At 44.9% G+C, this 26088-nt stretch overlaps 1 protein-coding gene across 5 annotated transcripts in view; it reads left to right on the top strand.

The window, feature by feature from the left end:
* Positions 1-26088, top strand: part of SEC14L5 (SEC14 like lipid binding 5) — a 45106-nt gene that overhangs the window by 5415 nt on the left and 13603 nt on the right. For all 5 annotated transcript variants that reach the window (XM_063342980.1, XM_063342984.1, XM_063342982.1 and 2 more), the window contains 6 exons: positions 154-229; positions 16539-16688; positions 16798-16929; positions 18886-19014; positions 19707-19926; positions 21685-21797. In XM_063342980.1, the coding sequence (XP_063199050.1) occupies positions 167-229; positions 16539-16688; positions 16798-16929; positions 18886-19014; positions 19707-19926; positions 21685-21797 (807 nt within the window). In that variant the 5' untranslated portion in view covers positions 154-166. The remainder of the gene's footprint in view (positions 1-153; positions 230-16538; positions 16689-16797; positions 16930-18885; positions 19015-19706; positions 19927-21684; positions 21798-26088) is intronic.

A 26088-nucleotide genomic window follows, 5' to 3' on the forward strand; every position in this document is an offset into this window, starting at 1 on the left:
AAGCGATGCTGGGCAAGATATTCTACCTGTCTCCTCCTCTCTGTTTGTGAGAAAGAGTTAAGGCTTCTAGTAAGCAATTTGTGAAAATTGCTAGAATGTATTGTGGTGTTTGGTATGAGGGATCTCAAATTTTCTGATTTCTTTCTATTACAGGTGTGTAGTAAAAATGGTGCAGAAATACCAGTCCCCAGTTCGAGTCTACAAATATCCTTTTGAGCTCGTCATGGCGGTGAGTAATACTCAGCACTCTTATTTCTCCAGCTGCTAAGGCTGAGGCTGCAACTTCAGGCCAGTGGGAGGTGGGGGACTGCGGTTTTGGCTAGTGTGCCTTTATGGCAACTTTATGGGTACATTGCGGGAACAGAGATTTAGCTCTTGTTATCTTTTTGTCCTCCTTCAATTTTCCATGAAAAGTAAGAATCGACATCTCGGTATTTTAAGAAAGGCAGTTTAGTCATTGGAGGAAAAAACCCAACAAAACCCAACCTTCTGTAATTACTCTTTCACAAGGAAGGAAAAAACTGTGATATTCAGGTAGGCGGGGTCAGTTTGTGGCCAGACACTGTCTTTGCCATATCACCAAATGCGGTTCAGTTTAGAATCTCTCTAGGTCTGATCCCAATCAGGATTGTAGGATGCATGTATCTAGAACTTGATTCTAAATTATACTGTGCTTTTTGATTTGCTTAAAAACTAGAAGTCTTTGGAAAAATTCTTCTGTATGTTCTTCCCTATTCACCTTGTGATTGAAATGTTTGGAGATCTCTCTCCAAATTTGGTGATTGCCACAAGGGGTTTGAGTGCTGTAATTGAAGTTCTTTTGCTGGTGATGCAGAAAGCTAATGTGACCATGGCGGCTTGCCTAGGTAGAGTTTGAAGACAATTTGTGATATTCTGGACTTTGTCACTGCTCTTCAAGGTGTGAGTCAAATATCCTTCTGAAAGATTTGCTGTTTGCATTTCAAGGTCAGCACTGAGCATTTGGGCATTTAGCCGAGATGCTTGCTTATAGACTCTTGCAAGGCTTTGTTTGTAGTCTGTTGGGCATTTCAGTCTACACTAGGGATCCCCGAGACATAGCATTTACCACTTTTAGTCTGGTGCTTTCTTCATTATCTCTCTTCCCTGCTGAGCAAGGACACCAGGTTTTTTTGGTCTGTTAGGATCGAGAATGAAAAGGGAAAGCTATAGCCCTTTCAGGTAGCTGAAATCATTCCCATGAATGGAAGGGAGAGCCTGATGCAGTACATTGTGTTCGTCTTGACAATGTTGCCTCTTTTGGCGCTTACTTCCCAGGAACCCAGAAGATTTGTTTTATCCAAAACAGCCTCCAGTCTTTTATTTCTGTTGTTAAAACTAGGAGAGAGATTATTTTATGGTCCTAAGTAGGAATGACGGAGCCCGAAAGTAGCAGCAATTCCTCAGCTGACAGCAGGTGCCATTCACTTTGATGCTGTCTAATTATCAAAATTAACACTTTCTTTTTGACAGTTGGGCTCTCCCCCCTGCCAGTTTCCTGCCCCCCCCCCCTTTCCTCTTTCCAGTCTTATCCGAGTTTGCCATGTCTGTTAACAGCTAAGCCAGTAACATGCTGTAGAAGTGGCCCAACCAGTCTGGGGCTGATGTTTGTGGTAATGACACTTTTCTGGCTGTGTTCTTTGTTCTCTCAGTGCATCCTGTATCAGAATAAGACACCAGTACTTGTTATGGAGATACTGGTAGTCTTTGCTCTATGCATACCTCTCCTCATTCCTGTTGTCTATATTAGCAGGATAAACCTAACACCAGATGCCTGTCACTAGATTGGCTGCTAATATAGGAGGGCTGCCTCTACACAAATCCTTTGTAAGCTTGTTAGCAGAATGCCCAAAGGCCAGGGTTTGATGGGTTTATTTTTCAAGTGGTTTAGTTTTATTTGCTTTCAGTTTTTCAACAGGACAGAATTTAACATTCCCTGGGATTTCAGGGCTGGGATTGTAAATGTCATCCTTTAGGCGTTCAGCAAACTCAAATTCCCATTACCTTAGCAAAGTTATTAGTTCTCTTTCTTATGAAGATCGAGTTACTTATCCAGGGTCACCCAAAGGACTGTGCAGTCGAGTAGGGAGCTGAATATAGACCCCTTAGTCCCAGTCTAATGTCCTGTGAAATTCACGTGTTCACAGCAGAATCTGCTTTATTACAAAGACTGGCATTATAAAGTAGTGTTTCGATCTAGTGGCAGCCCATGCAGGCTGAGCTGGATGTAGGTTTTGTTACCGCATTTGATGTGTTCAGATGGAGCCTTCCATTTGTGTGGAGGCAGCGCAGATTTCACAGAGCTGTCAGGTGGTAGCTGTCAGTTGCTGGAAGTTTTGCAGGGAGAGTGGGCGTACAGTGAAGCTGTTTTGCTCCTCAGCACGTGGCATTGCTGTTAATCTGCTTCAGCATAAATCTGACAGCAGCTTCCTCAGCACTGGGAACCTGATATTCAGCTGCTTTCATCTTTTCCCCTCCAATGCTTTGTGTGAACCTTTGGAGTGCCGAGGTCTCACTCTGTGGTTAATGGTAGGAAAGCAGAGGTTATGTGGGTGACCTCAAGACACCTCCTTATTTTGTGGGTCTCTCTGCACCCTTCAGCCTGAAACGCTTGTGCTTGATTGCTTGTCTGTATAATGGGGAGGGTCATACTTCCTGTGGTCTGTTCAGGCCATGTCATGAGGTAAGTAGTGTTCATTAGGAAAAGTATTTTTCTTCCATAACCTCCGATGTTTGGACCCCACTATAGAAAACAGCGTGTGTGCTTCGTTCGGGTATGAGGGTCTGAGAAACAGGGTTGTTGTAGCCAAATGAGGCAAACGATGTGTTGCTTCCTGGCCTTGTTCAAGCACAGAGTGTTTCCCATGCCTTCTGTTGAGCCCTGCTATCAGGAACACAATTTATCTTCCTTGGGCTTGTACAGAGTGTGTGTGTGTAGAGCTCATCCTCTAGACAGCACGGGGCTCTGCTCGACAGATGAGCCTGTGCTTTTACTGTTAATACCTTTGTTATTGTGTGTCTCTGGATAATTGTCTATGGATTTACACTCGGCTGCTTACTAACGCTTCTGCAGCTTGCGTTCTGGCATTTGCAGGCAGTAGGTTTGACACATCTTCCAGTCCTTGGAAGGAGGACCACATTCCCCTTCTTGCTCTCTTTGCCAGTCCTGTGCATCTGAGGAAGCAAAAAGGAATCAGCTTAGTGAGTCGCTTTTGGTCATTCAGGACTTCTGAATTTTTTTTTTTTTTTGTTAGAAGAGTCCTCTCTTCTGAAAAGGTTTAAATAAAGGACGATCTTTCCACACCTGTCCAAATCCACAGTAGTCATTTTCATCTGCTTTGTTCCTAATCTGCACTCGCATTAACAGATCAAAAATGTCATGCTCTTCAAATTATAACCAGTGCCTGACATCTTTATCCCTTCTACTTGAAAAGAACCTTGACGTTTCTAATGCTTTGTTATCTTGTCATGTTTTTCCTTTCCATTTTCTCTTCTTTGTGTATGTTTCCTTTTAAATTGAGCTGTTCCCTCACATGGGTTGTCCATGCCTCTCTGGGCCTGATCTTGTCTTCTCTTCAATTAGATCAGCAGGTTTGAGATTGCATATGTCTCCTGACTTTATTTATACAGACAAGAAAATCACCAAGTATTAAACACACTTTTTATTTTCTTTGTGTAGTAGTTGTAGTTTTAAAGCTAAAAGGTTTTTTTTTTTTAATAAAATGTTATAATGAGGAAAAAGTCTAGATGGAGAGGTAATTCTGCCACATAGCTCATGAGTGATAGCTAACTTTGTAAATTATTGTGAGCCTTCTCTGATGTATGGAGATGAGAACTTGACTTGGGTGAGCAAGTCCAAAATGCGTAGTTGGACAGGAGTTAAGCTAAGAGAGATTGCATATTAATATTATTTGTTGCCAATGCATAATTAGGTTGGATGAGATAGCTTTAGCTTTGAAAGTAGTAGGGAGTTTTTTGTTGCTGTTAATTTTAGTAGTGCGCTCAGCCCTTCACACTTGCAATTGACATCTGCCATTTTCAGAGACTTTACACTAAATTTGCTTAGGATGGTTCCTGAAGCTACCGATCTGAAATAAACCCCCAGGGACTCTTATGTGGTCTTCTGTACTCGATGTATAGTTTGAGTTGCTGCAATAGTGGTGTAAATGAGCAACTTCATGACAGCACTTCTATCAGTTGTTTCGTTGTCTTGACGCATTTACTATGCGCTTCACATCCGGCTCTTATTGCTACTAGTAGCAATTTATGGCTTCTGCTGCAAGCGAGGGGTCTTTCTGCACAGCCTCGTGCCAAGGGAATGGTAAAGGACGCAGATCCTGAGAAAGGGGAAAGTTCTGCTTGCAGGTTTTACACTTGGAACCGAATCAAACCTTTATCCCTTTACTATCTGAGATTCTATCTTTTCTATGAAATGAAAGCTCTGCAAAGCACAACACTAGTGGGTTAAAGGCTGGGTTTAGTTAAAAGCTAAAAGGCTATCTATATCTGAAAAAAATATGTATGTGACTTGACGTTTAAGCTTACTGCGTACAGGATATCAGCTTTATGTTTGCAGCCTTTGTGAGGTTTACTACTGTTATCTAAAAATATGTCACGGCTTTCAAAAGACGGAACAAAACTCAGGCATTTGGAAGCTTGCAGCAGCATCAGTTCTCATTGCGTGTGCCGGCTGTACTCCGTGCTTGGGATGAAACTGCTCTTGAGGCCCACATGTGCACGATATGAGTCAGTGCTTCTTTCTGCTTGACCTCATTTCTTGGTGCTGCCCACGGCATGTGTTGACACATATATGAGCAGCTGAGAGCCTGATCTCTTGAAAATGCATGCATGGACAGCAATGGGGTATGTTTCTTGCTGCCCTGATTGAGTTGTACTCTTCAGTCTAGGATGCTTCTGTTATGTGCAACATGAGTTTGGGGTGGAGGGAGGTTGCCCTGTGGGGGCACGTGTGGTATACAGGCATTTCTTATCTCGAGCATCACTCAGGCTCTCTACTAGATCTGTTAGGTGGCAGCTCATTATTCCCCTGCTTGTGTCAGCAAGTGAAAGCTTGGCCATCTGAGGTCCTGGCCTGCCACCCGTACTTCCAAGCAGCTCCGTGACTCTCTTTTCTGGTTTTACTGGCACTTCAGTGTTCTTTGCATTTAGTTGGTCTGGAGTTCTTTATTTTTCAGGTAAGATAAAATAGGAAATGAATGGAACTGGGGTGGTATATACTTCTGTTTCTTCGAAAGGCTGAGAGAGCTGGGACTCTTTAGCCTGGAGAAGAGAAGGCCGAGGGGAGACCTTATTAATGTTGACAAGTATCTAAAGGGTGGGTTTAAGGAGGATGGAGCCAGACTCTTTTCAGCGGTTCCCAGTAACAGGACGAGGGGTAACGGGCACAAGCTGGAACATAGGAAGTTCCTATCAAATATGAGAAAAAACTTCTTTACGGTGAGGGTGACAGAGCACTGGAACAGGCTGCCCAGGGAGGTTGTGGAGTCCCCGTCTCTGGTTGCATCAAGACCCACCTGGATGCAGTCCTGAGTGATGTGCTCTGGGCAATCCTGCTTTAGCAGGGGAGTTGGACCAGATGATCTTTAGAGGTCCCTTCCAACTCTGAAAATTCCGTGATTCCATGATTCTCAGTATGGGTGCAAAGCTGGGTGGCAAATTTAGTTCAGGCTACAAATGTGGCAGGTTTATGTAGAGTCCGAAATTACTTCACATGAAGTAAACAGCAGAAAGTATTTCTTCTCCATCATCTTTACTCAAATCCTGTGACACCGGGTCATAGTGCATCAAAAGCAATCATCCAGGACCCTGCGTGAGGTGTGTTTCTTGCATGCTTGATGCTACTGAAGCAATCTTGCTGATAGTTGCTGGATTTGGCAGGGGTCCTCACTCTTGCCCTCGAATAATCCCCCAGCACATCAGCCTTGACTACACTGGCTATTTGCACGCTGGCAAAGCAGTTGTGCAGTCACTGAAGTTTTGCTTGTTTACAGCAGCTGAGGACCTGGCCCATAGTTACATGCAAGAGTCAAACATCCAGTACAACTAAAATCAAAATGCATCACTTATTTTGCAATCATCCTGACATCCTTTTGTGCCAACAGTGTTGGAGGCTTTCTATATGCAGTCTAATTGGAAGTGGCTCCTTGCTATTTTAGCTGTCAGGTTTTGCTGCAGAAGAAAGTGAATACTGGGGTCCAGGTCCTGACAGCTAGAATTGCTTTCCATACACCTTTTCAAAATTATTTTTATTTGTGCCTTTTCAGCATCAACATGCATTGTGTTAAAGATGTTAGATCTTTAAGTAGCTTTATTTAATGACTTCTCCTGTTGCGTTCAGCACATTGAGTGTGTAAAGAGACTGCTTAAATCCTGATATGTCATGCATGCTCTCTCTAATGCTGTGGTGTCTTAAAGGATTCAGTATTTCACTGACTGACTGATGCGGTGATGCTTTTTGCAACAGAACCTCTGAGCCCTCTTTTCCTGGGTAGGCACCATAGGGCGGCCCAAACAGCTTGCAGTACACATTGGTAACAGATAAAACGGGGGCTGGGGGGGGTGGTAACAGATAAAATGACGTGTGAAAGCAGTATAATATACAAGTAGACTGGTGTCTAGCAAGGATCACGTTAGTTCTGTGGGTTTGTTTGAAGCGACAAGTTCAATGTGTGTGTTCACAACCCATCCAGGTCTCCAAAGGGGTGCTGCTGTCTCGCTACATAAGATGCGCAGATGGGCTGTCTGGGTCAGCTACCGTGCAATATCTTATACTGCCTACAGCACAGATGTACTACAGAATACATTTTTGGGGGTTCCTATATAATTCATTGTAACTACAGACTGGAATATCCCCATCTGGAGCTCCAAGTTGTTGTCATTATTCTGGTAACATCACAGTCTGAGTTTAAAGAAAAATAGAATCTTAACTAAAATTTTTGATGCCAGTTCATAGCTTCTGCTTTGAAGTCTGAACACTGGAAGCAGAAGCGCAGTTGCTGCGGGGAGAGCAGAGTGGTTTCTGGCAGCTGGAATCCCTCTGAAGCAGCGGTGATGGTGCAGCTGATCGGAGGGCTGTGCAGAGTTGCCAAAGAGACTGGAGTGGAGCTCTAAGTGCAGCATGTGCAGGAGTGCAGAGAAGAGGTTCCTGCAGCGGCCTGCTACCCAGGATAGCAGTGTCCTTGGATATCCGCAGACAACGCAGGGTAGAGCTTTGCAGGGTGTAGCCTGCATGCCCTGTGGCCAAAAGCTCCTTTGTTGCTGCTGTGATGTAGATAACGACACAGTTCTCAGATACTGTCTAAAACGGTATTTCTGGTTGGCAGTACCCTGGAGATTGAGAGAGAATCCATGTGCAAGGGGGGAAAAGTTCTTCTTTTCTGTTCAGTCCATGTCACAAGTGACATGAAATGCCCCAATAGTAATCTGAGCGGTAGTTACGAAGTGGATACTCACCTGCAAAACATAATCTACTCTCTCTGGTGGGATTGTTTGTATATAGAACTTGAGTGCAGACAAATAATACTTGGGTGTGGATGGTCTGTCTGCAGCCACGGTCTGTGCCAGGGATTTTAAAGGCAGCAACATCCCTTGTCCCTTCTTGCCATGTTTTGAAGGCAAATTTGTTGTGACTGTCAGAACCTACTGGGTTAACATTTTATGTACTTATAGAGGATCTAGTGTTGACTCAAGACATGATGCTTCAGTGTTACTTGATGGTTTGAAACCATGCTGTCAAGATACACTATAAATATCCCATCATCTTACTGCTGAGAAGCATTTGGCAACAGAAGTCTGAAAGTAATGATCTCTGTGTCAGCTGGGATGACTCTTCACAGCTGTATTCATCTGTGCCCTGCCACCACCTCCTCCTGGTATTAAGCAGGTTGAGAGTGAGCAACAGTCAGGCTGAGCAAAAAGCTGATGATTCTGTTGAGATTATGGTGGGGGATGTTTCCCCTCAAGTGAGTAGAAAATGTTTGATGACCACAGCTGCTGGAAGTGGATGGAAGAATTGCTTATTCAGAGTTCTGGAGAACTGCTGGCAACATCTACACATCTGTCCTGCTCAGTGTGTCTTGTGGGGTTCCTACTAGTCTCTGATAGCTTTGCATCGCCACTGCTAAGACTCCATTTGCTGGGCAAGAATGGTTTAGGAGGGGATGGCGCTGGCACTACATGTGGATTGGAGAGAAGATTTACAGTAATTCAAAGAGTCTGTACAGGATAGTCCTTGTTTTCTTTAATCTCCTTCTCCAGCTGCAGCATGGAGGCTTATTTCCTTGAAGGATGATTCGTGTCTCCAGCTTAATCTGATCAGTGCAGGCTAATGCTGGAAAGGATGAGCTGTAAGGTAAGCTGTAGTTCAATGGCACTGCAGCATAGCACAAGGGGACACAACGTAGCTGGAGGTATCACCATTATCTAAGATTCCAGTAGTAACTCAAAGACGCTTCTCTCTTCTACTGAATGCGTAAGTACAGAAGATAAATAATAAGCTCTTGTGCAGGGACTTAAAGAGGTGAGAAAATTTAGAACAATCATCAGTTGTTACGTCTTAACCAGCATGGATTTTTTTTTTAAACTGCTAAGCACAGTGACCTGCCTAAGTTTGACCCTGAATTATGGTCAATTTGTAGAAGTTCTCACAACAGCTTCTGGCAAGGACGGGTTGCACTTCCAACTAGGCATTAATTTGTAAGCCAGCCTTTTTGATTTTGGGGTGATTCACTGAGCAGTGTGTGTGTGATGGGATGATACTTGATTGCTGTGTTTTGCTCTTTAAGGTGTTAGTCACCTGAGATATCTGCTTCCTTGCCGTCCTATTTCAGTGTATGTGGTTTTTCTGCAATGGGCTATGGCAAATGTGTCTGACCAGCTAGCCGTAGTTTACGGATAAGGCGTCGCTTCATGGCTATTTGTAAAGGCTGATGCATCATACTTCTTGTGACCTGAACTGCTCCACAACCAATTTCTTCTCTCTGGTAAGCAGAGGAGAAAGCTGTAGCAGAAGAGCTTGAATGGGGTGTTGTTTCTTCTCAGACAGGAGGTCAGGCACGTTGGTAGTTTCCTGAGTTAGCTTGGTGCAGCTGCAGTGCGTGGCCTGGTTTTAGTAGGTTTGCTGGGTCGCTCAGTTGTGCCTGTATTGTAATAGACAGCTGCTGCTCCCTGAATTGTTTCTTTCACCAAAATCTGAAGAAATGAGGCAAATTAGTGGCTGTGGGCCAGGGAGAGATAACACTGGGTCAATGTTTGCAGCCTGGCTGCCGTGGTCCAGTGGACTTCTCACTGGCAAATCCTTTTCTTTGTTCCAGCAAAAGTGTTATTTCTCAGGCCCCAAAGACTACTTCTGCTACTCTGCAGATGCTCTGCACCTCCTGAAAATAAGGTTCCCTTTTCCTTGACTTTGGAGCATTTCTGTACCCCAAATATCCATTTGATCCCTCCCTGCTCCCAGTTATTCCACGCATATTTTATTTTGCACTACTAGCGAGAAGCATGGTATCTGTTCTAATGATTACAAAGCCAATGGATTATCGTGTCTGGTGAATATGTGTGCACACCCTGTGGTTCCCTTCAGCAGTTAGACTAAGTAGTAGGAGGGACTGCAAGATGAAATGACTTTTTCCTAAAAGGACAAAATCAGAAAACACCTTAATCTGGAGAGAGATATTTATGTATCATTAGAGCTGCTCAAAAGCTAGTCCAAATGTATCCACTTTTCCTACTTAAAAGTGGTGAGGGGTTTATTTTGCTTCTCATCATCTCTTTTTCAAAGGGATGATGATCTGGACATCTCTGGCTCAAAACTTGATATCGTATCTCCTCCTCATTTCCCATTCATCTGAACATAGGTGTCCATTTTCTTCCTTTATCCTGGCAAACTGCACATGGCTCTAACATGACCCTGAGGAATCTCGTTCATTAATGCAGACTTAAACTCTGTGTTTTATCATGGAAGTTTGAAGTGTTTTAGCTCTTAGCACAAGGATGAAGTCTTGTCCTTGTAACGTATTCGTATAATATGGACTGCAACAGTTTGTCTACATCAGGTGAATAACAGTTTAGGTCCTTCATGTGTCCTACACAATACAATTTTCCCCAGTATCTGAGCTTTTACACTCTTGAAGATCCCTCTCAAGTTCATCTTGGCATCATACAGGAGTCAGACCACAGTTTTTCCGTTCCTGTGCTCTTGCTCAAATCTGAAACAGCGGATCCTGGGATGCTGTCACTAAGGAAGCCCTACCAGTATAAAAAAAAAAACCCAAACAACCAAACCCTAAAGACGTGATGGCCGTGCAGCCACTTCAGAGCATCACTTATCAAGTAGAAGATGAATGTTTTCCTGCCAACTGCTGTTCCAAAATAGCTCAGTGTATTTCTGCATGATTTCATGGACAGCAGCATTTAGCACGCAAGCTCTGTGTGTTTACCCTGCAAACCGTCTGCATGCTGATGGGCAAAGTGGTTTGGATTCTCCCAATTTGCTGTGTATTAGTGAGAAGCTTGAAGTCATCTGTCTTAGTTGACTGGTGTGGGGAGAAAGCCAGAACTGCTGCCCTGGGAGTCGGTTTGCAGCCCCAAGACTGGAAGGATAACATTCCCTCTAGGGTATTAAGGTATGAAACTAGATCATCTAACAAAAGCTGCCTCTTGTTGGAGAATGTTGGAACTACTCAGGACCCAGCAGGCACTAGACTGGAGGAAACTGCAGGAGAGTTTGGTTTTTGAGGTGTTTTCTTTCATGCAGTAATTTGGTGCTTGGATGTCCCTGTTGTTTTGGATTCCTAAGGCCTCTGTTGTGTAATTGATTTCAAGGTTACTTGCTAGAAAAGGCTGTTGAAACCTGCAGAGGAGAAACAGGAGTAGCTGTTATAAAAGATCCTGCCCTCCGGCTGTGTTCTCTGGATGCTATAGGGAACAGCAGCGGAACAGCTACTGCCAGTCTACAGGAGATTAAAGTGGAGGGGGAGCCGGACCACACTTGCACTCTCAATACATCTAACACCTTGGTACTAGGAAGGTGAAGGACTTGGAGAGCACCTCTGTGCTCTGGAGGGGAAGGGGTTAAGCAGGTGAAATTAGAGGAGGGTAATTTCTCCCTTTTCTCTGTGGTTGTGAAGCTTTAGAATGTCATTATTTTTTTTTTTTTTCGGTTTTGATGCTTGTGTAACTTGTTCTTGTTTGGCATCTGGCTGACCTTCAGGGCGGTCTCTTCTCACAGATGCATTTCTTTGTACTGGTTATTATGTATTTGACCAACAGTTTAGGACACTTAAGTGTGGCTTCTTTGCATTGTCCTTGAAGACTCTGTTCTCACAAGGTGTTTTCATCTGTCACAGTGGTGGGCCCGTAAACTGTTTGGCCTTTGGCCAGCAGAGGTAAAACCTTTCAGACATCTCCCAGGAGACTACAGGGCAAAACCTTGGTCAAAGCACTCTACTGATTTCATAGTCAGTCGTATCACCTGCTGATTAATCATTGTGGGGTTTGATTAATCATTTGTCAGCTCCTGTGGCACTGAGGGGTCTTGGGCTGGGATGCAGAGCCTTGTTTCTGCTAGGGCTGATCTGGGTTTGTGCAGTAGGGCTGGGGACCCCCCTGTGTGGCAGTCCCTGTGGCTACTTGGCCACCCATGTCACCCCAGCACGTGTGCTGAGGTGCTTTGGGACAGTGGGGCAGGCTGTGCCAGTAGCATAGTCACCTGAACACGGGCACTGCAGCCTTGCACAAATTTCCCTTGTCTTCCCTTCAGTGTGAAAGGAAGATCTGACACTTCTGAAACCTTGAGTACCTGTTATGTCTTCCTTGCATGTTTTAAATCTTTATTTTAGCTATAAATTGTTTCACTTGGAGATTTTTTCATCTATTTTCTACTTCTTTAAATGTTTTAATTCCAACAGGCTGTGTCATCTGTGTCTAAATGATCTATTAATTTATTTATTTTTACACTTTAAATGCACCCAAAACCCAATTTTTTTGTATTTCCAAGCAAAATATCTCAGAGAGTTCAAACAGATCCCAAATGCCTCTGTCTTCACTCAGCTCTCTTGTGAAATGTAGTGTGTAATTTCAGTCTGAGGGAGATAACTGCGAAGACTTAAATGACACTTGTATGTTGGTCACGTTATGTGTACAGTCCACTACAAAAAAACCCTACGACACTGCATGGCTTTTTGCAACAATCCTTTTGGAAGAAATCTGCGAAAAAACAGCTTGATTTAGGGGAGGACACCGGTGGGCCTGAACCACCAGCTCTTGTGAAATGGTTGTTTTGGGTACAAAGAGAGCACGTTAATCTGAACCTTTAAGAAAATAACTAATGTAAACTGGGTTGTTGAGATAATTTGCTTGCTAAATCAGGCGTATGCAGTCCTCTGGCTTGCCTAGACAGCGCCTGCTGCAGTGCAACAACTCCTTGGGGGTTTTATTCAGTCTGATCTGGTGTGAAGTCGATCCTTGAGACTGATCATGCTAGAAAAGAAGCCCACGCCGGGGCTCGGGGTGATGTGCTGACTGGCATGGGCTGCAGGATCAGCAGGAGGTACGCAGTGTTCGCTGGTTCTGCCTGTCCACGTTAATCCCAGTGGGGTTTAGAAGGGAGGGAGAGGCTTCATGGAGCCATTCATTTCTTATATATATGTATTTGATCCTTTTCAAGACTTAGGTCATCGAAATGTTTGCCTTAAAAACAATATTGTGGGTATGCACTTAAGAGAAAGCAGTAGCACAATACTGTTGTAATTCCTTCTGGGGAAGGAGGGACAGAGAAGGGAGAGACAAACTGTAGTTCCTATATGCTAGTCAGCGCAGAGCTCCTGCAGTGAGGCAATGGAAGAGCGAATGCAGGCAGATTAACAGCCCAAGTATTAAAACGAGCTAATATTAAAGTACTCTGTGCCTTTCATTTGGCTGGGATATTCTGTTGTTCACCTTGTGCTCTGCAGAATCAGAGAGGAGGGAAAAATAACAACTAATTCTGGCAATGTTTTGGAAAAAAAAAAAATTATTTCTGTCTTTGATTTCCCTCAGTTTCTCTATTGGAGCAAAAAGGTACTGCTGTGTATAGATACTGATTTTGATAAGAGGGTGCTGGGTTCAAAAGATGGATTTTTCTCCTGATGGGTCCCCACAGTGATGAAGGGTCGGGCGTGTTAACAGTACAACTTTATTGTGACTGCAGCCTGGTGCTTCAGGTGCCCTTCAAATGATCTCGGGCATCTTCAGCTGCTGTATTTTTAGAGTTGTTGTGCAAAGATGATTAGCAAAGGGCTTAATATCAATGTGTGAAAGGGATTCTTTCTCAAATATGGAAATGTTCCACCTTTTTAGGTGATGGGCTTGGCCCGTCATCTTGGTTATATCACCAGGGCTGTGTGTAGGCATGGGCCTCTCTGCCCTGACCTTTCTTCATTCTCCAGATGCTGTTTAGCTGTCCGAAATAGTGACTGCACTCTGTTAGTAGTTGTCCTGGTCTTGGTTTTGCTAGATTTAATGGCAGTTTATTAGGAAGCCCATGTCCAGCTGGGTCGAGTGCATAAAGAAACAGCTGTGTGCTGAGATCCAGTGGCTTTATCTTCAAATGGGAGGCAGAGGTGTCTGGATTCAGTGGTAGTGTGTGGGGCTCCACACTGGTTGTTGTGGTCCCTCCGTGGTGAGGAGGCACTTCCAGCTTGGTGCTGCTCCTGGTGAGGATGTTGAAGTGAGGCCTTTGGGAGGGTATCTGTGCTTTGATCATTTGCTGTCTTAGGGGAAGAACAGCTCTTGGTGCTCTGCAAACTCTCTGTCAAATATTCCTGGAACAGCTGCACCCCTGAAAGAGTGGAGGACAAGAAGCTGAGACAGCCACACTTGGGACTTTCTTCCAGTCCAGCTGCTTTGCACCTCTTAAATTTGTGGGAAACCAGGAAAACCTTGGCCAGCCCTAATTCTGACCCAGGGAAGTGGATGGTGTTGGCTCAGCCTTTGCTTCCTACAGTTAGTCCTTGCTTGTTGGAGATGGAGCCCTAGAGCACGCGGGGCTACCTGCCTGCCCAGAGCAGCAAGGGGAACAGTGCCGCGTAGCTGAGGGCAAGGAGGACCTGGCACTTCTTGCAGGAACAGAGGTGTGGGATTTTAGGGGTATTTAGGTGGACTTGTGATTTGCTGTCAAGCCTATGGACAATCCTAATACCATCCTCATGTGATCTTCTAGCACTCAAGGTATCTAGCCGCTTCGATAGCTGCTGTTTTCCAAAGTCACGGGATTAACTGGGGCAGACTTCTCTTAGGGGAGGGTTTTCGGTTACACCGCTTGCAAGCATGATAAGGGCACATGTAAGGAGTGGCATGGGACAAACAGTTGATAAATAGTTGCTAAATGTTCTGGTATTCCAGTGGCCTACAAGGTGTCCACAGCTTTTGCTGCCTGAATGCTGAGAGTGTGGTAACTAAGAATGGGTGGCCTGGAGACACCTGATCCAATGGGAGGTGTCCCTGCCCATGGCAGGGGTGTTGGAACTAGGTGATCTGTAAGGTCCCTTCCATCCCAACCCATTCTATGATTCCGAGTCTTCCTTGTCCATGCTAGAATAGAAAAGAATAGCAAGGGAGAAGAGGATAAAGGCTTTGACCTCAAGAGAGCACAAGGTGGTAGGTTGGAGTCTGGAGGATTGGGAGAGGGCGGGTGGAGGCACAAGTAGGAAGTCTTAACTTTGCCTGAGAAGACGAATGCGCTGGCAACTGCAGATACCGGAGAGCAGGTAATAAGGGACACCTCCCTCCTTATGCTCTGTGACCCTTGGGGAAAGCGGGGGGAGTAGCTGGAAGCATCCTGCGGCAGTGCCTGACAGCCATCTGTGGATTCCTGTCACAACAAATAAAGCTTCTAAAAGCTTAAAGATTGCTTTGTACGAAGCCGGGTGGGGGGACTCCTGTTGGAAACGGTCACTTGCCATGGGAAGTTTTATAGTTATCTAAAACGTTTTAGTTTTTCTTGTGATTGGGAGAAAAAAGCTCAGGTGGAGGCCTCACAGATATGGGAAGTTCTCCAAGAAATGGAGCAAAGCAAGATCATTACTCAGCAACTCAGAGAGGATGTTTTTGAGACCTGTGCACTTTATTAAGGCCAGAACTCCAGCTGGTAGTCTGCTTGCACTTTCCTCCTGATACTAGAGCAATATGATAATCTGAAATAACTTCTGTTTGTTCAGAGGTCTAGGAGCAGGAGATATGGAATGTGTCCTTAAGTGCCTGAGTTATTTTAAGAGCAAGTATTATTCACAGCACCAGGGTACATGAATAAGTACAGGGGCAACCAGCCTTGGAACCGCTGTGGTAGCAGAGAATGCAGCCACCCCTGTGCGTGCCCGTGGCACCGTGCGTGTGCTGCCGACTGAGCTGATCTGGATCATTATCACATAAACATCTTCGTTTGTGGTAGATAATTCTTTCACAAGTGTTTATATTTTTATGTGCTCTATAAAATGGTTGTGTCTCTACAGAAGATGGGAAGATAGCAGCAGTTCATAGAGGGTAGGCTCGTCTGTGGAATGACAGCAAAAAATTCTTCTGCCCCAAGTGGTGTAGTTCTCTGAGAGTGCAGTGGAAAGAGAGCACGGGTTCTCCTCCTGTCCCAGCTGTAGTTGAATCCTGGGCTTCTTGTGCAGCTTGCACTACTGTTGCTTCAATTAGATATTTACTATAGCCTCCCAACATGCAAGGCGTTTTTTGGAAATCCGAGGAAAACATTCCGTTCTGCAAAGCTCTTGCAATGTAATGAGAGATAGAGAAGTTAGGGAAAGAGGAGCAACAGCAGGTTGCTCATTTATGCAAGTTAACTTTGTTTGCTGCAAGTACCATGGGAAGATGGATTTTTGCTAGAGCTGATAGAGAAGCTTTGGATAAAAGGCTTTTCAGAGGGATGTGGGTTAACTAAAACAAAGAAGATTTCAGAACCAGTACAGAATTGTTTAAGAAACGGATAAATCAAGGCACAGTGAGTAGCCAGTAACTGGTGGCCTTACCCTTGATAGCCTGGGGCAACTAGAGAACTGTTTTACACATCACATTTTTAAGGTGCAGGAGTATTAAATATTTTTAAATAGCTTCTTCATACAGGCAATATATCTGACTTGAGTTTTATTATCTCCGGGTCAAGTCTTTAGCTACCAGAAATCAGCAGAGCTGTGCTTGCTTTTGCTGGCTAAAGATTAGGTTCCTGATGTTCAAGTTTTTAGGAGTCGCTTCCCAGAACTTTTTAACAGCAAGCTTTTTTTTTAATTTGTGTGTGGAAGAAAAGTTATATTAAGACATGCTTAGGTTGATGACTGACATGAGTGGATGCCAGCTTTGTTCTTAACTATTTTGCTTTAACTTCAACCTCTGCGTGGGCTCCCCTGTTCTCAGAGGTGAAGGACGTCTGTTTTGTTGGACTCTTGCTGTAAGGGAAGTAATTAACTCAGAAGGAGTTCAATTTAATCCTAGCCAGAAGCTGAAACTTGCTTTGTTTTCACTTCCAGGCCTATGAGAAGCGCTTTCCTACGTGTCCAGAGATCCCAGTCTTCCTAGGGAGTGAAATCCTGCATGAATCCAGGAGTGACGATGGAGCTATACATATCATTGAACGGAGCTGCAAACTGAATGTGGATGCTCCTAGGCTGCTGAAGAAGGCAAGTGGAAGGCAGAGTCCTGGATTTTTTTTGGCTGGCTAAGATTAATAAGGTCTCCTAAAGTTACTCTCTTTCTCCCCCCGCCTTTTCATTTCTTTGTCCTCCTCAGATTGCAGGGGTAGAGTATGTTTTCTTCATCCAGAAAAACACAGTGAACTGGAAAGAGCGAACTCTCCGCATTGAAGCCCACAATGAGACTTTTGCCAACCGAGTTGTCGTCCTCGAGACATGCAGCTACTCGGTAAGTGCCTTGTTTCCACTTGTCTGTGGAGGAAGTGTTGAAAGCCAAGTGTTAACATACAGGCTGAAGTTGTTTGAATGAATTTGAACACTGGACCGTAGCGTACTATGATTAGATACTCTTGGACTGGAAAGGCCGTTGGGTCTTAGGGTGTGGGCTTTTTTCCAGTGCTTTTGTAGCACTTGAGAAACTTTTTTTGAGTTGATGGTGATTCTCTGACTGGAGTGCTAGGCCCCAGGGTAAGAGTTGAAAACATGGATGGTGCTCCAGAGCTGCTGGTGTTTCCTGTGAGTTTCTTTTTGGTTGAAATTCAAGTTAATAAAAGCGTCTGGAGCTTGGGCATGTATTTAGATGTGGATATTTAGAAGGAAAGCCTTAATATTTATTAAGATGAGGGCCAGAGGGCAGCCTGGCAATTAATTTTGCCCACAAATAAGTGAAAGTTTTAGCACATTATCATGATCTTCATGCTCTAAATATTTGGAGAAAGGTCTTGAGCCTTATTTGTGGCCTTGGACGTCTCACTTTGTGGCTATATCTTCAGCAGCAATGTCCCATTTCACAGTAGTTGTGCTATTAGGGCTCAGTCACCATTAAATAGCTTCATCTGTTTCTGGAAGCAGTCAGATACTGCTTTTTGTTCCCTAAACAAAAGTCCAGATCCTGTTACTTACCTGCCCTTTTGGCAACTGGACAACAGCTCAGCTTCTTGGGAGTAAGCAAATTGTTAGCGGCTTCTGTTTCAAGCAAGACAAAGAGTTGAAACGCTATTAACATTTTGGATGGTGAGGGGGTTTCCTGAGCCAGATATCGCTTGGTGGCTACATGGGGCTTCCTGAAAACTACAGTAAATCAAACTTCCATCGTTGTGAAAGGCGCTGACAGATCTGAAATGCTCCCAGGTCAACTCTGGAATCGCTCAGACATTGTTGCACTTGCTGATTTTTGGCCGTGTTGCCTCCGGCTCGCGTCCTTCGGAAGGAAACATCAGGAGCTGGGCTTTGAGGGGAGCGCTCTTCCTGGAACAGGGCGGGAGCTGGCTGGCTGCATCCTCAAGATGGTTCCCTGCTCTATTTTTACCAGTTCCCTTTTCCCTGCCAGAGCGCGCCGGAAACAGGTTTATTCTCATCTTTCCTTTTCTGCAGTGTTCTCTGAAGCAACTTGGAGAAATATAATCCTGCTCTTGCAGTTACTTAATATCTCCCCTGGGGGAATTTGTGTCCTTTATAGAGCTCATATCTTCGTGTGGGGGCTGGAATTTTTTTTTCTTTCATGTCAGTTTGTGAAGAGCAGCACCTACAGAGAAAAGGCAGAGCCCTCTCAGAAGAGGGTTAAGTTTAAGATTATGTAGGATTTTACCATATATAGAGTAACCGAGGGGAAATGGCTAAAAGGAAAGGTGGATATCAAACCGACAGTGGGAAAAACTCCCTGCTCTGCTGTGTCTCCTGTATTTTCAGGGGGAAGACATTCAGTGGCTGAGTTTACTATCCAAAACTAGGAAAAAAAACCATAACTGTCATCTTTTCTGCTTTTGCTGCAGATGTAGGGCGTTTAATTGCAGGTTCTGAGAGGCCATCCCTGTCTTTCTGAAAGGAGATCTTGACATGACGGTTTCAAGTGGGCAGGCTCACTACTATTTTAGTGCTACTTCTGCTCTGAATATCACCATTCAGTTAGGCTGGGGCAGAGATGGGTTTTAATCTTGATTTCCTTGTGCGTGTGAAGAATACCAGGTTAACCACAAATGTCCTCATGTCCAGGTCATGATGTGCTTCTATTACTCTGGGAGAATTAATCTGACTTTTAAATGTGGGTGTCTCATAGGAAGCCTCTTCTGTCCCCTCACTCTGTAGCTCTGGAGATTAAACTGCCAGTTTGGTACCAGGGGCAAGGGCCCTGCTGTAATGTGACTTATCTGCTACCATCCAACCCTATGTGTATCTTTGGGCTTAGGTTCACCCTGAGAATGAAGAGTGGACTTGCTTTGAACAGTCTGCATCTCTCGACATCAAGTCATTTTTTGGCTTTGAAAGCACAGTGGAAAAAATTGCAATGAAGCAGTACACTTCGAACATCAAGCGGGTAAGTTGGGCTTCCCTTTGTACTGTAAAAGCAAAATCAAACCCTGATCTCAGTGTGCCTCTATTTTGTTTTCTGTAAAATAGACCCACTGTAGTTTTATGTCCTTACTGGTGTCTCTGAAATCCCTCAGTAGAGCAAACGAAGAAAAAGCCAGTGTGCAATGAGCAAAAACAATGTGCTCGCTGGAATGTGTCTGCGCAGGGGAGGGAGCAGGCAGTGCCAGAGGAGGATCGCAGTGGATGCTGTGGGTGCCAGGCTCCTCAGACACTGAGGACTCTGTTCTCATGCAGGAAGAGAAAGTTCTGGGTAAATATCAGCACCCTGTCTCTCCAGTAGCTTGGGCAGAGGTGCTTCCTTTTCGGTGGCCTTTTCTGCTGGGCTGCAGAGGAACAGGGCAGCTAATTGATGGTGTGGGGCCAGGAGAATAGGATGAAAGTGGTATAAAGGTACTTGCCTCCATAGCGTTGGAATTTGCCTGGCCAGTGTTATAATTCACTATTTGTATGGTGCTTTTATACTGAAATTTTACCAACAGGGTCATGCAGATGGAAGCAGACAATTATTTCCCTTCCCCCCTCGTCCCCCCCTCTCTCTAACAGCATTAGTCATCTGTCCTGAGGAAAACTCTTTTGCACCTTGCTGGTTCTGGGGAGATGGGATTGTTTTTTCCTAATGAAAGTTTTCCCCTTCAGGGCAAGGAAGTGATTGAACACTACCTGAAGGAATTGATCTCCCAAGGGATCACTTTCATCCCCCGCTGGACGCCTCCCCCAGTGTGTGGACAGAAGGATGAGCGAACCCCGGCTGTTGGACACGATGCTTATGACGAACCACTTGAGTCTGGGGCTCGTGCAACGACCAAAGAGCAAAGTGGCAGCTCCTGCCCTGCAGCAGAGGCTGTCAGCCCTGATGGTATGCAATGTCCGGGCAGCAGCAGCTGCTGGCGATCTAAATGCCTTGAGTAGCACTGACTAAAGAGTTTATTTTTATTTTTTTGGCATGAGGCTTTTCTTCTGGATTGTGGGTGGGGAGGAGGGAAAGTTATTTTCTTTCTTCAATAAAAACACAAACAATGGAACTCTTTTTCCCCCAGCACTGAAAAGCCAAGAAAAACTGTGCAGGCAGTATGTTTTTGTTTGAGCTCAGAAAAACCACTTGGGTTTGATCTGACCTTTAAGGTATTTTATACTTTAAATTGGAGAAACTTATGGGTATCTTGAGTATGCTATAGCTAAATTAAATACTTTTGGTTAAAAATTAATGTTCTTGGGGATTGGTTTGGATTTTTTTTGCCCCTATATCAAGCCAAGACAACCTTGCAGAATATTGCCTAATGCATTTCTCACACAAAAGGCCTGAATTGGACTTTATCTTCTAGACTAAATAAAATTCTCCTATGACAAAAATAGGAGGGGCCTTTTCATTTAGACCTGTGGTATTAGAAATAGGAGTTGTTGTTCCTCAGAAGGTAGGAGAGCACTTGTTTTGCTGAGCGTAACGAGGGAAGAAGCTTGGAATTTGGAACTGTCAATGGTTCTAGTCTCGCCAGACCTTGTCTGGTAGCTTCTCTGTATTAGAATCCATCTGGAAAAAGGATCAAAATCCACAGAGGAGCTGACTAAGAAATGTTCATGTGCTTTGAGATTAAAGTTAATCCAGGAGTGGCACATCCCATCTAGCAGAAGAGGAGAGTAGCTCTTATTTTTCTGCTTATATTCATGTTTAGGAAGTGATTAGCTTCCCTGGGACTGCTCCCCAGCTTGCTAGCTCTGTGGATTTAGTGGGGGCGTAGCACTTATCAAATATAACTTCTGTATTATCAGTTGGCAACAGCATATCCTGTGGGTGTCCAGGCCTTATTCTGTAGTTCATGGTATCTGCTGAAAAAAAAAAAAAATCCTGCCTGATGAAGAGCTAACTCAAGAGGTCCCCCTCCTCATGTGCCTGCATGCCTCCTGTGCTGCTCCCCTTTGAGTACCGCATTCTCCTTACTGGCATCTGCACATCCAAACCTCAGATGGCACGTCTGCTTCTGTCTCTGAATGCTGGCAGGCTCAAACCCCTTGTCCTTTGTCTCTGATCTGGAGGGACCTTGAGCTGCTGGTATGCATGGGACTTCTCCTGCCAAAAATCTCCGGTGCTGTCAGAAATAGTAGTGTTATTCTCCCTTTCCCTCTGGTGTCCGTAAGCAGAATAACATTTCAGTTTTCAGCTGTCTGCTGCCTGTTGTCATTGGAATTGTGCATAAGATCTTTAGGACACCAGGGGATTTAAGTGCCCAGGTCTTGGAGTGGTTAATGAGATGAGTGCCAGAGCTCCTGCGGTGTATTTTTTTGTTTGTGGTTCTTTTTTTGGTTTTTGTTTGGTTTTTTCGTTGTTTTTTTTTTTTTTTTAAAGCTCCTGCTGGAGTAGTTCAGGGTTGAATGAAATATTAGTGTTTTAAGAGACAGGCAGAGTGATCTAGCTTTGATACCTTCCGTGCTGTCTGTGTCCTCATGCCTAATCGCCATGAGAATATCGCTCACTTCCCTCAGGCTAAAACGAGAGCTTTTGCACTCCTCCAGTGTAAATCATAAGTAACCCGATGTGAAGAGGTAACTGCACATCTCCTTTCTGGCTATGCCAAGTCTGCTCTGAATTCTTTTTTTTTTTTTTTTTTTTTATCTCCAGCTGACAAATTGGATGCTGATTACATTGAGCGATATCTGGGGCAGCTGACTCCAATGCAAGAGAGTTGCTTGATCCGCCTTCGCCAGTGGCTTCAAGAAACGCACAAAGGCAAGGTGGGTTGGTGAGGCAGAGTGCTCCCCTTTGCAAGCCTGAATGCAGTTGTTCTTGTAGCTTGTGTGCCTTCAATCCGCTGGTAAAGCTCAGGGTCGTGGGCAATTTGTGTGTTCAGATTGTTTTGGCAAGGTAAGGTAAAAGGCCAGGCAAGGAGAACAGTCTGTGTGACCTCGCAGTAGGATCCAGCAGTGTCACAGACTGCACCAGCATTGCCCAGTTTGGTCACGGAATCATGGAATTTCAGAGTTGGAAGGGACCTCTAAAGATCATCTGGTCCAACTCCCCGGCTAAAGCAGGATTGCCCAGAGCACATCACTCAGGACTGCATCCAGGCAGGTCTTGAAAGTCTCCAGAGACAGGGACTCCACAACCTCCCTGGGCAGCCTGTTCCAGTGCTCTGTCACCCTCACCGTAAAGAAGTTTTTTCTCATATTTGATCGGAACTTCCTATGTTCCAGCTTGTGCCTGTTACCCCTTGTCCTGTTACTGGGAACTGCTGAAAAGAGTCTGGCTCCATCCTCCTTAAACCCACCCTTTAGATACTTGTCAACATTAATAAGGTCTCCCCTCAGCCTTCTCCAGGCTAAAAAGTCCCAGCTCTCTCAGCCTTTCCTCATACGGGAGATGCTCCAATCCCTCACTCATCTTTATTGCCCTCCGCTGGACTCTCTCCAGTAGTTCCCTGTCTCTCTTGAACTGGGCAGCCCAGAACTGGACACAGTATTCCAGTTGTGGCCTCACCAGGGCAGAGTAGAGGGGGAGGATGACCTCCCTTGACCTGCTGGCCACACTCTTCCCTGTGCAGCCCAGAATTCCGTTGGCCTTCTTGGCAACAAAGGCGCCTTGCTTGCTCATGTCAGAAAAGGCCACTCCGTGGTCCCCGAGCATCGTGCGTTGGCTGTGAACTTAAGAGTAGGCATGGAGTGGGGCTTTGGTGGCCCAGACTGGCCTGTCTGGACGGGTTGTGTTTCCCAGGAGCTGCACGGTGGGGTGGTAGAAGTGGTTAGCTGCACTCGTGGCGTGTCCCCTGTCCCTGGGCAGGTGCTGCTCAGCCGAGTGGTGGTTGGTAGCACCGAGCTCTCAGCTGCTGCGCGTCAGTGGTGTGCTGTGTGCATTACGTCAGACGGGCTGCGTAAGCGTGTTCAGGCAAGGGATGAATTCTCTTGAGGGGAATTCATTCCGTTCTTGTTTTAATCTCCTTTAGCAAAATGTACTCTTCCAAAACCACGCAGGATTTGGGAAGTAGAGACACTCTCACCTGATGGCGTGAGGTACATAGAATCATAGGATTGCCAGAGTGTCGTGGTTTTGGCTGGATTGGCCAATCAGAATGACAGATGGCCCTCCCCTCCCTCTTTCCAAAGAGAGGAGAGGAAGAGATAAGGAGATTTACGAGTTTAGAAAAAGAATTAAACTACTTTAATGAAAATAAAAATAAATAAGGAAATAGCAAATAATAGAATAATAAAAATTTTTTTAAAGAAGTATACTATATATATAAAGCCGTATCCAGCTCCCAGAATGAGATCGCATCAGCAGCAGGCACAGGGAAAGTCCCAGACTGGAGTCAGTGACGGACAGGAGCTGAATTCCGGATCTGGAGTCAAGAATGCTCGGATCGGGATCAAAGGCAGACAAACAGACGGGATCCTCCTCGGATGTCGGCCACTGAAGAAAGAGACTTAACTTTCTGATCCCTCAGCTTTTATACTGAGTGTGGTGCATATGGGATAGAATACCCCGTTGGCCAGTTTTGGGTCACCTGTCCTCTCCGCTCCTCCCTGCAGCTTTGACCCCTCTACGCTTCTCCACTTCCGACCCTCTAATGGGGCAAATAATAAGTATAAGCAAGAGCCTCTGTGCACACCATTCCTTGCTATAATCAGGTCTTACCACTCTGAGAGTGAACAGTTTCTGAACAATATGCCGTTAATTTCAGAGTTTAGTCAGTTAGAAGAGGCCCAGCTAAAAAGTAAAATTACAAAACAGAAAATTGGTTCTGTTTTACCTCAAACCAGGACACCAAGTTGGAAGGAAGCTTTCAGATCATCTAGTCCAACCATCAACCTAACGCTGACAAAAGCCATCACTAAACTGTACTGTGTAAGCCTCCAAAATAGAGGAGAGGAGGGCTCTAGACTGGGGCAAGTACAGCTGGAGTTTGCCAGCTAGCATAGGTAGAATCATTTTTCCCTAAAAACCCCCATGGGTGCTGTGGGCTAGATGTATCTCTGCTTTGCTGTAGTGTTCAGCAGCTGCTTGGGCTCCTCCTGGTGGAAGGTGAGTCTTTATATCAGGCCAAGAGGGTAAGTGGTGTGTGGCTGAGAAAATAGAAGACCCAGGGCAGCTTGAATGCTTCTAAAGGGATTTAACTCCAGCTTTCCTGATGGAGAGAGATTGGATGGGATGGAAGGACCAAGGGTAGCAACAGAGTAATTGGGTGGGCTGGATAGGTAAAGAATGCTTAGGAAGAGGGGAAAACAGGAGAAAGACGGTTGGGGCAAGTGATCTCCCTTCAAAGTGGAGCAGGACTAGATAAGGTTTCAATAGTAATAGCTTCCTGGCTTAGCAGCTGACTGCTCAGTCAGTCATAGAGAATGGGTTAGGAGGTACTCTGCATTCTTGGGCTTCAGAAGATTTTAATTATTTTTTTCTTTTGACTAGCCTTTCCAAAAGAGGCTACCTATTTGCCCGGAGTTTTGCCAGTACTTTCTGCACGCCTTGCTGTATCTCTCAGAGCTGAGGGAGAGCACATCTCATCTAAGGAGTTGAAACCAGATTTTTAAAACCCGGTTTTAAAGGGTTTAAGTTCTAAGGATTTTTAAAACCCTGTTTTTTCTTGGAAAAACTGATGTGTATCACCCACATAGAAATAAAATGTAACAAAGATTTAGTGCTACGGTTCTGTTGTTACTGAACTGGTGAAGAAGTGTCCCCCTTCTGTGTGAGCGTGCATGTGGGTTCTGTTGGTACCTATGAATGTGGATGGAGAAACAGTTACCAGAAAACCGCAGGCTGAAGAGAAGAACAGTATGTGTTGAGGTAGTGTGTGAAAGTCTCCCAGCAGCTGATGAGCTCCAGAAGCTAACAATGCAGTTCAATATGCAAGAGCTGATAAATTCAGAACACCAAATCTGTCCAAGGCCACTGGTATATGGTGACATCAACAGGTTGTATAACTTGGGCTGTGTCCCAGAGTGTGGTGGCTGATAGATGCAGGTAGAGGCTACAGGAATGTAGATACACCCAATGGAACAAAGGACCCCTTGAAGGACTGTCTGAACACCTACCTGCAAGCTGCTGTCATGTCACTGTGATTCTCTGCCTCCGAGCCAACAGCTGGGGCTGGCCGCCCAACTAACCAGGCAACTGCGGGTATGTGTGTGTGAACTGTGTGAGTGGTTACCTGCTAGTAATAACAGCTTAACTGATAAAACTTGCTCTACTAAACATCACTTGTGATCCGTGTCTCCCCTGATTCAACCTCCTGTGGATAAAAGGGAGTTGACAAGAAACAGACACAGGTATAGTTATGCTCAGAAATATAGGATGTGAAGCTTTTCAGGTCTATAGTGACGTGTCCAGTAAAACGGTGTGGACTTCGGTGGTAGGAGATATCTCAGCTATTGGGTATCCAGCTGAAAACGAGCCCTAGATTGAGAGTAAGACAGTGAGGCTTTATCCGTGTGTGATCTGCAAGGGTCTCGATTTCAGGTGGAAGAAGCACATTCTAAACGTTTGCCTGTTTTGTTCCATGGGTTGGGTTGGTTTTTTTTCCTCCCTTCTAGTCATCTGGGAGCTGCCTTGGACCCTTTGGGTAGGCTTTGTGTGCTCTGTTCCCTGCCCGGTCTTGAGCAAGTAGGAAGGATGGTGCTGGCTGTTGAAACTTCATCCGCAATCCCCTGACTACTCACCTCTTTGCTTCTCTTCATTGCCCGCCAGAATAATACAAATTCAGGAACCTGTCGTACGTGACAGGGTTTTCTCTGTCACCTTGCTGTGACAATCTGTTCTTTTAATCCGGAGCAGGGATGTCCTTATTCCTCTGTCAAAAAATATTTGTAGATCTCCTGCTTCCTGGAGACTGTCCCTTCTTATCTTTGTCCTCTTCATCCTACTTCACTCTCCATCCCCTGTTCCTTCCAAAACAGACATTATTCTTTCTACTCAGATTTATCATTGCTTTAAAAAAAAAAGGTGTTAACGCCTTCAAATGGTGTTAAAATTGCAGATTCTTAAAGCTAGTAATCAACAGCTTTGCACTGTGTAGAACGGTACATATAGTTTCAC

Source organism: Chroicocephalus ridibundus, chromosome 8, assembly GCF_963924245.1.
Source record: "Chroicocephalus ridibundus chromosome 8, bChrRid1.1, whole genome shotgun sequence".
Taxonomy (NCBI): Eukaryota; Metazoa; Chordata; class Aves; order Charadriiformes; family Laridae; genus Chroicocephalus; species Chroicocephalus ridibundus.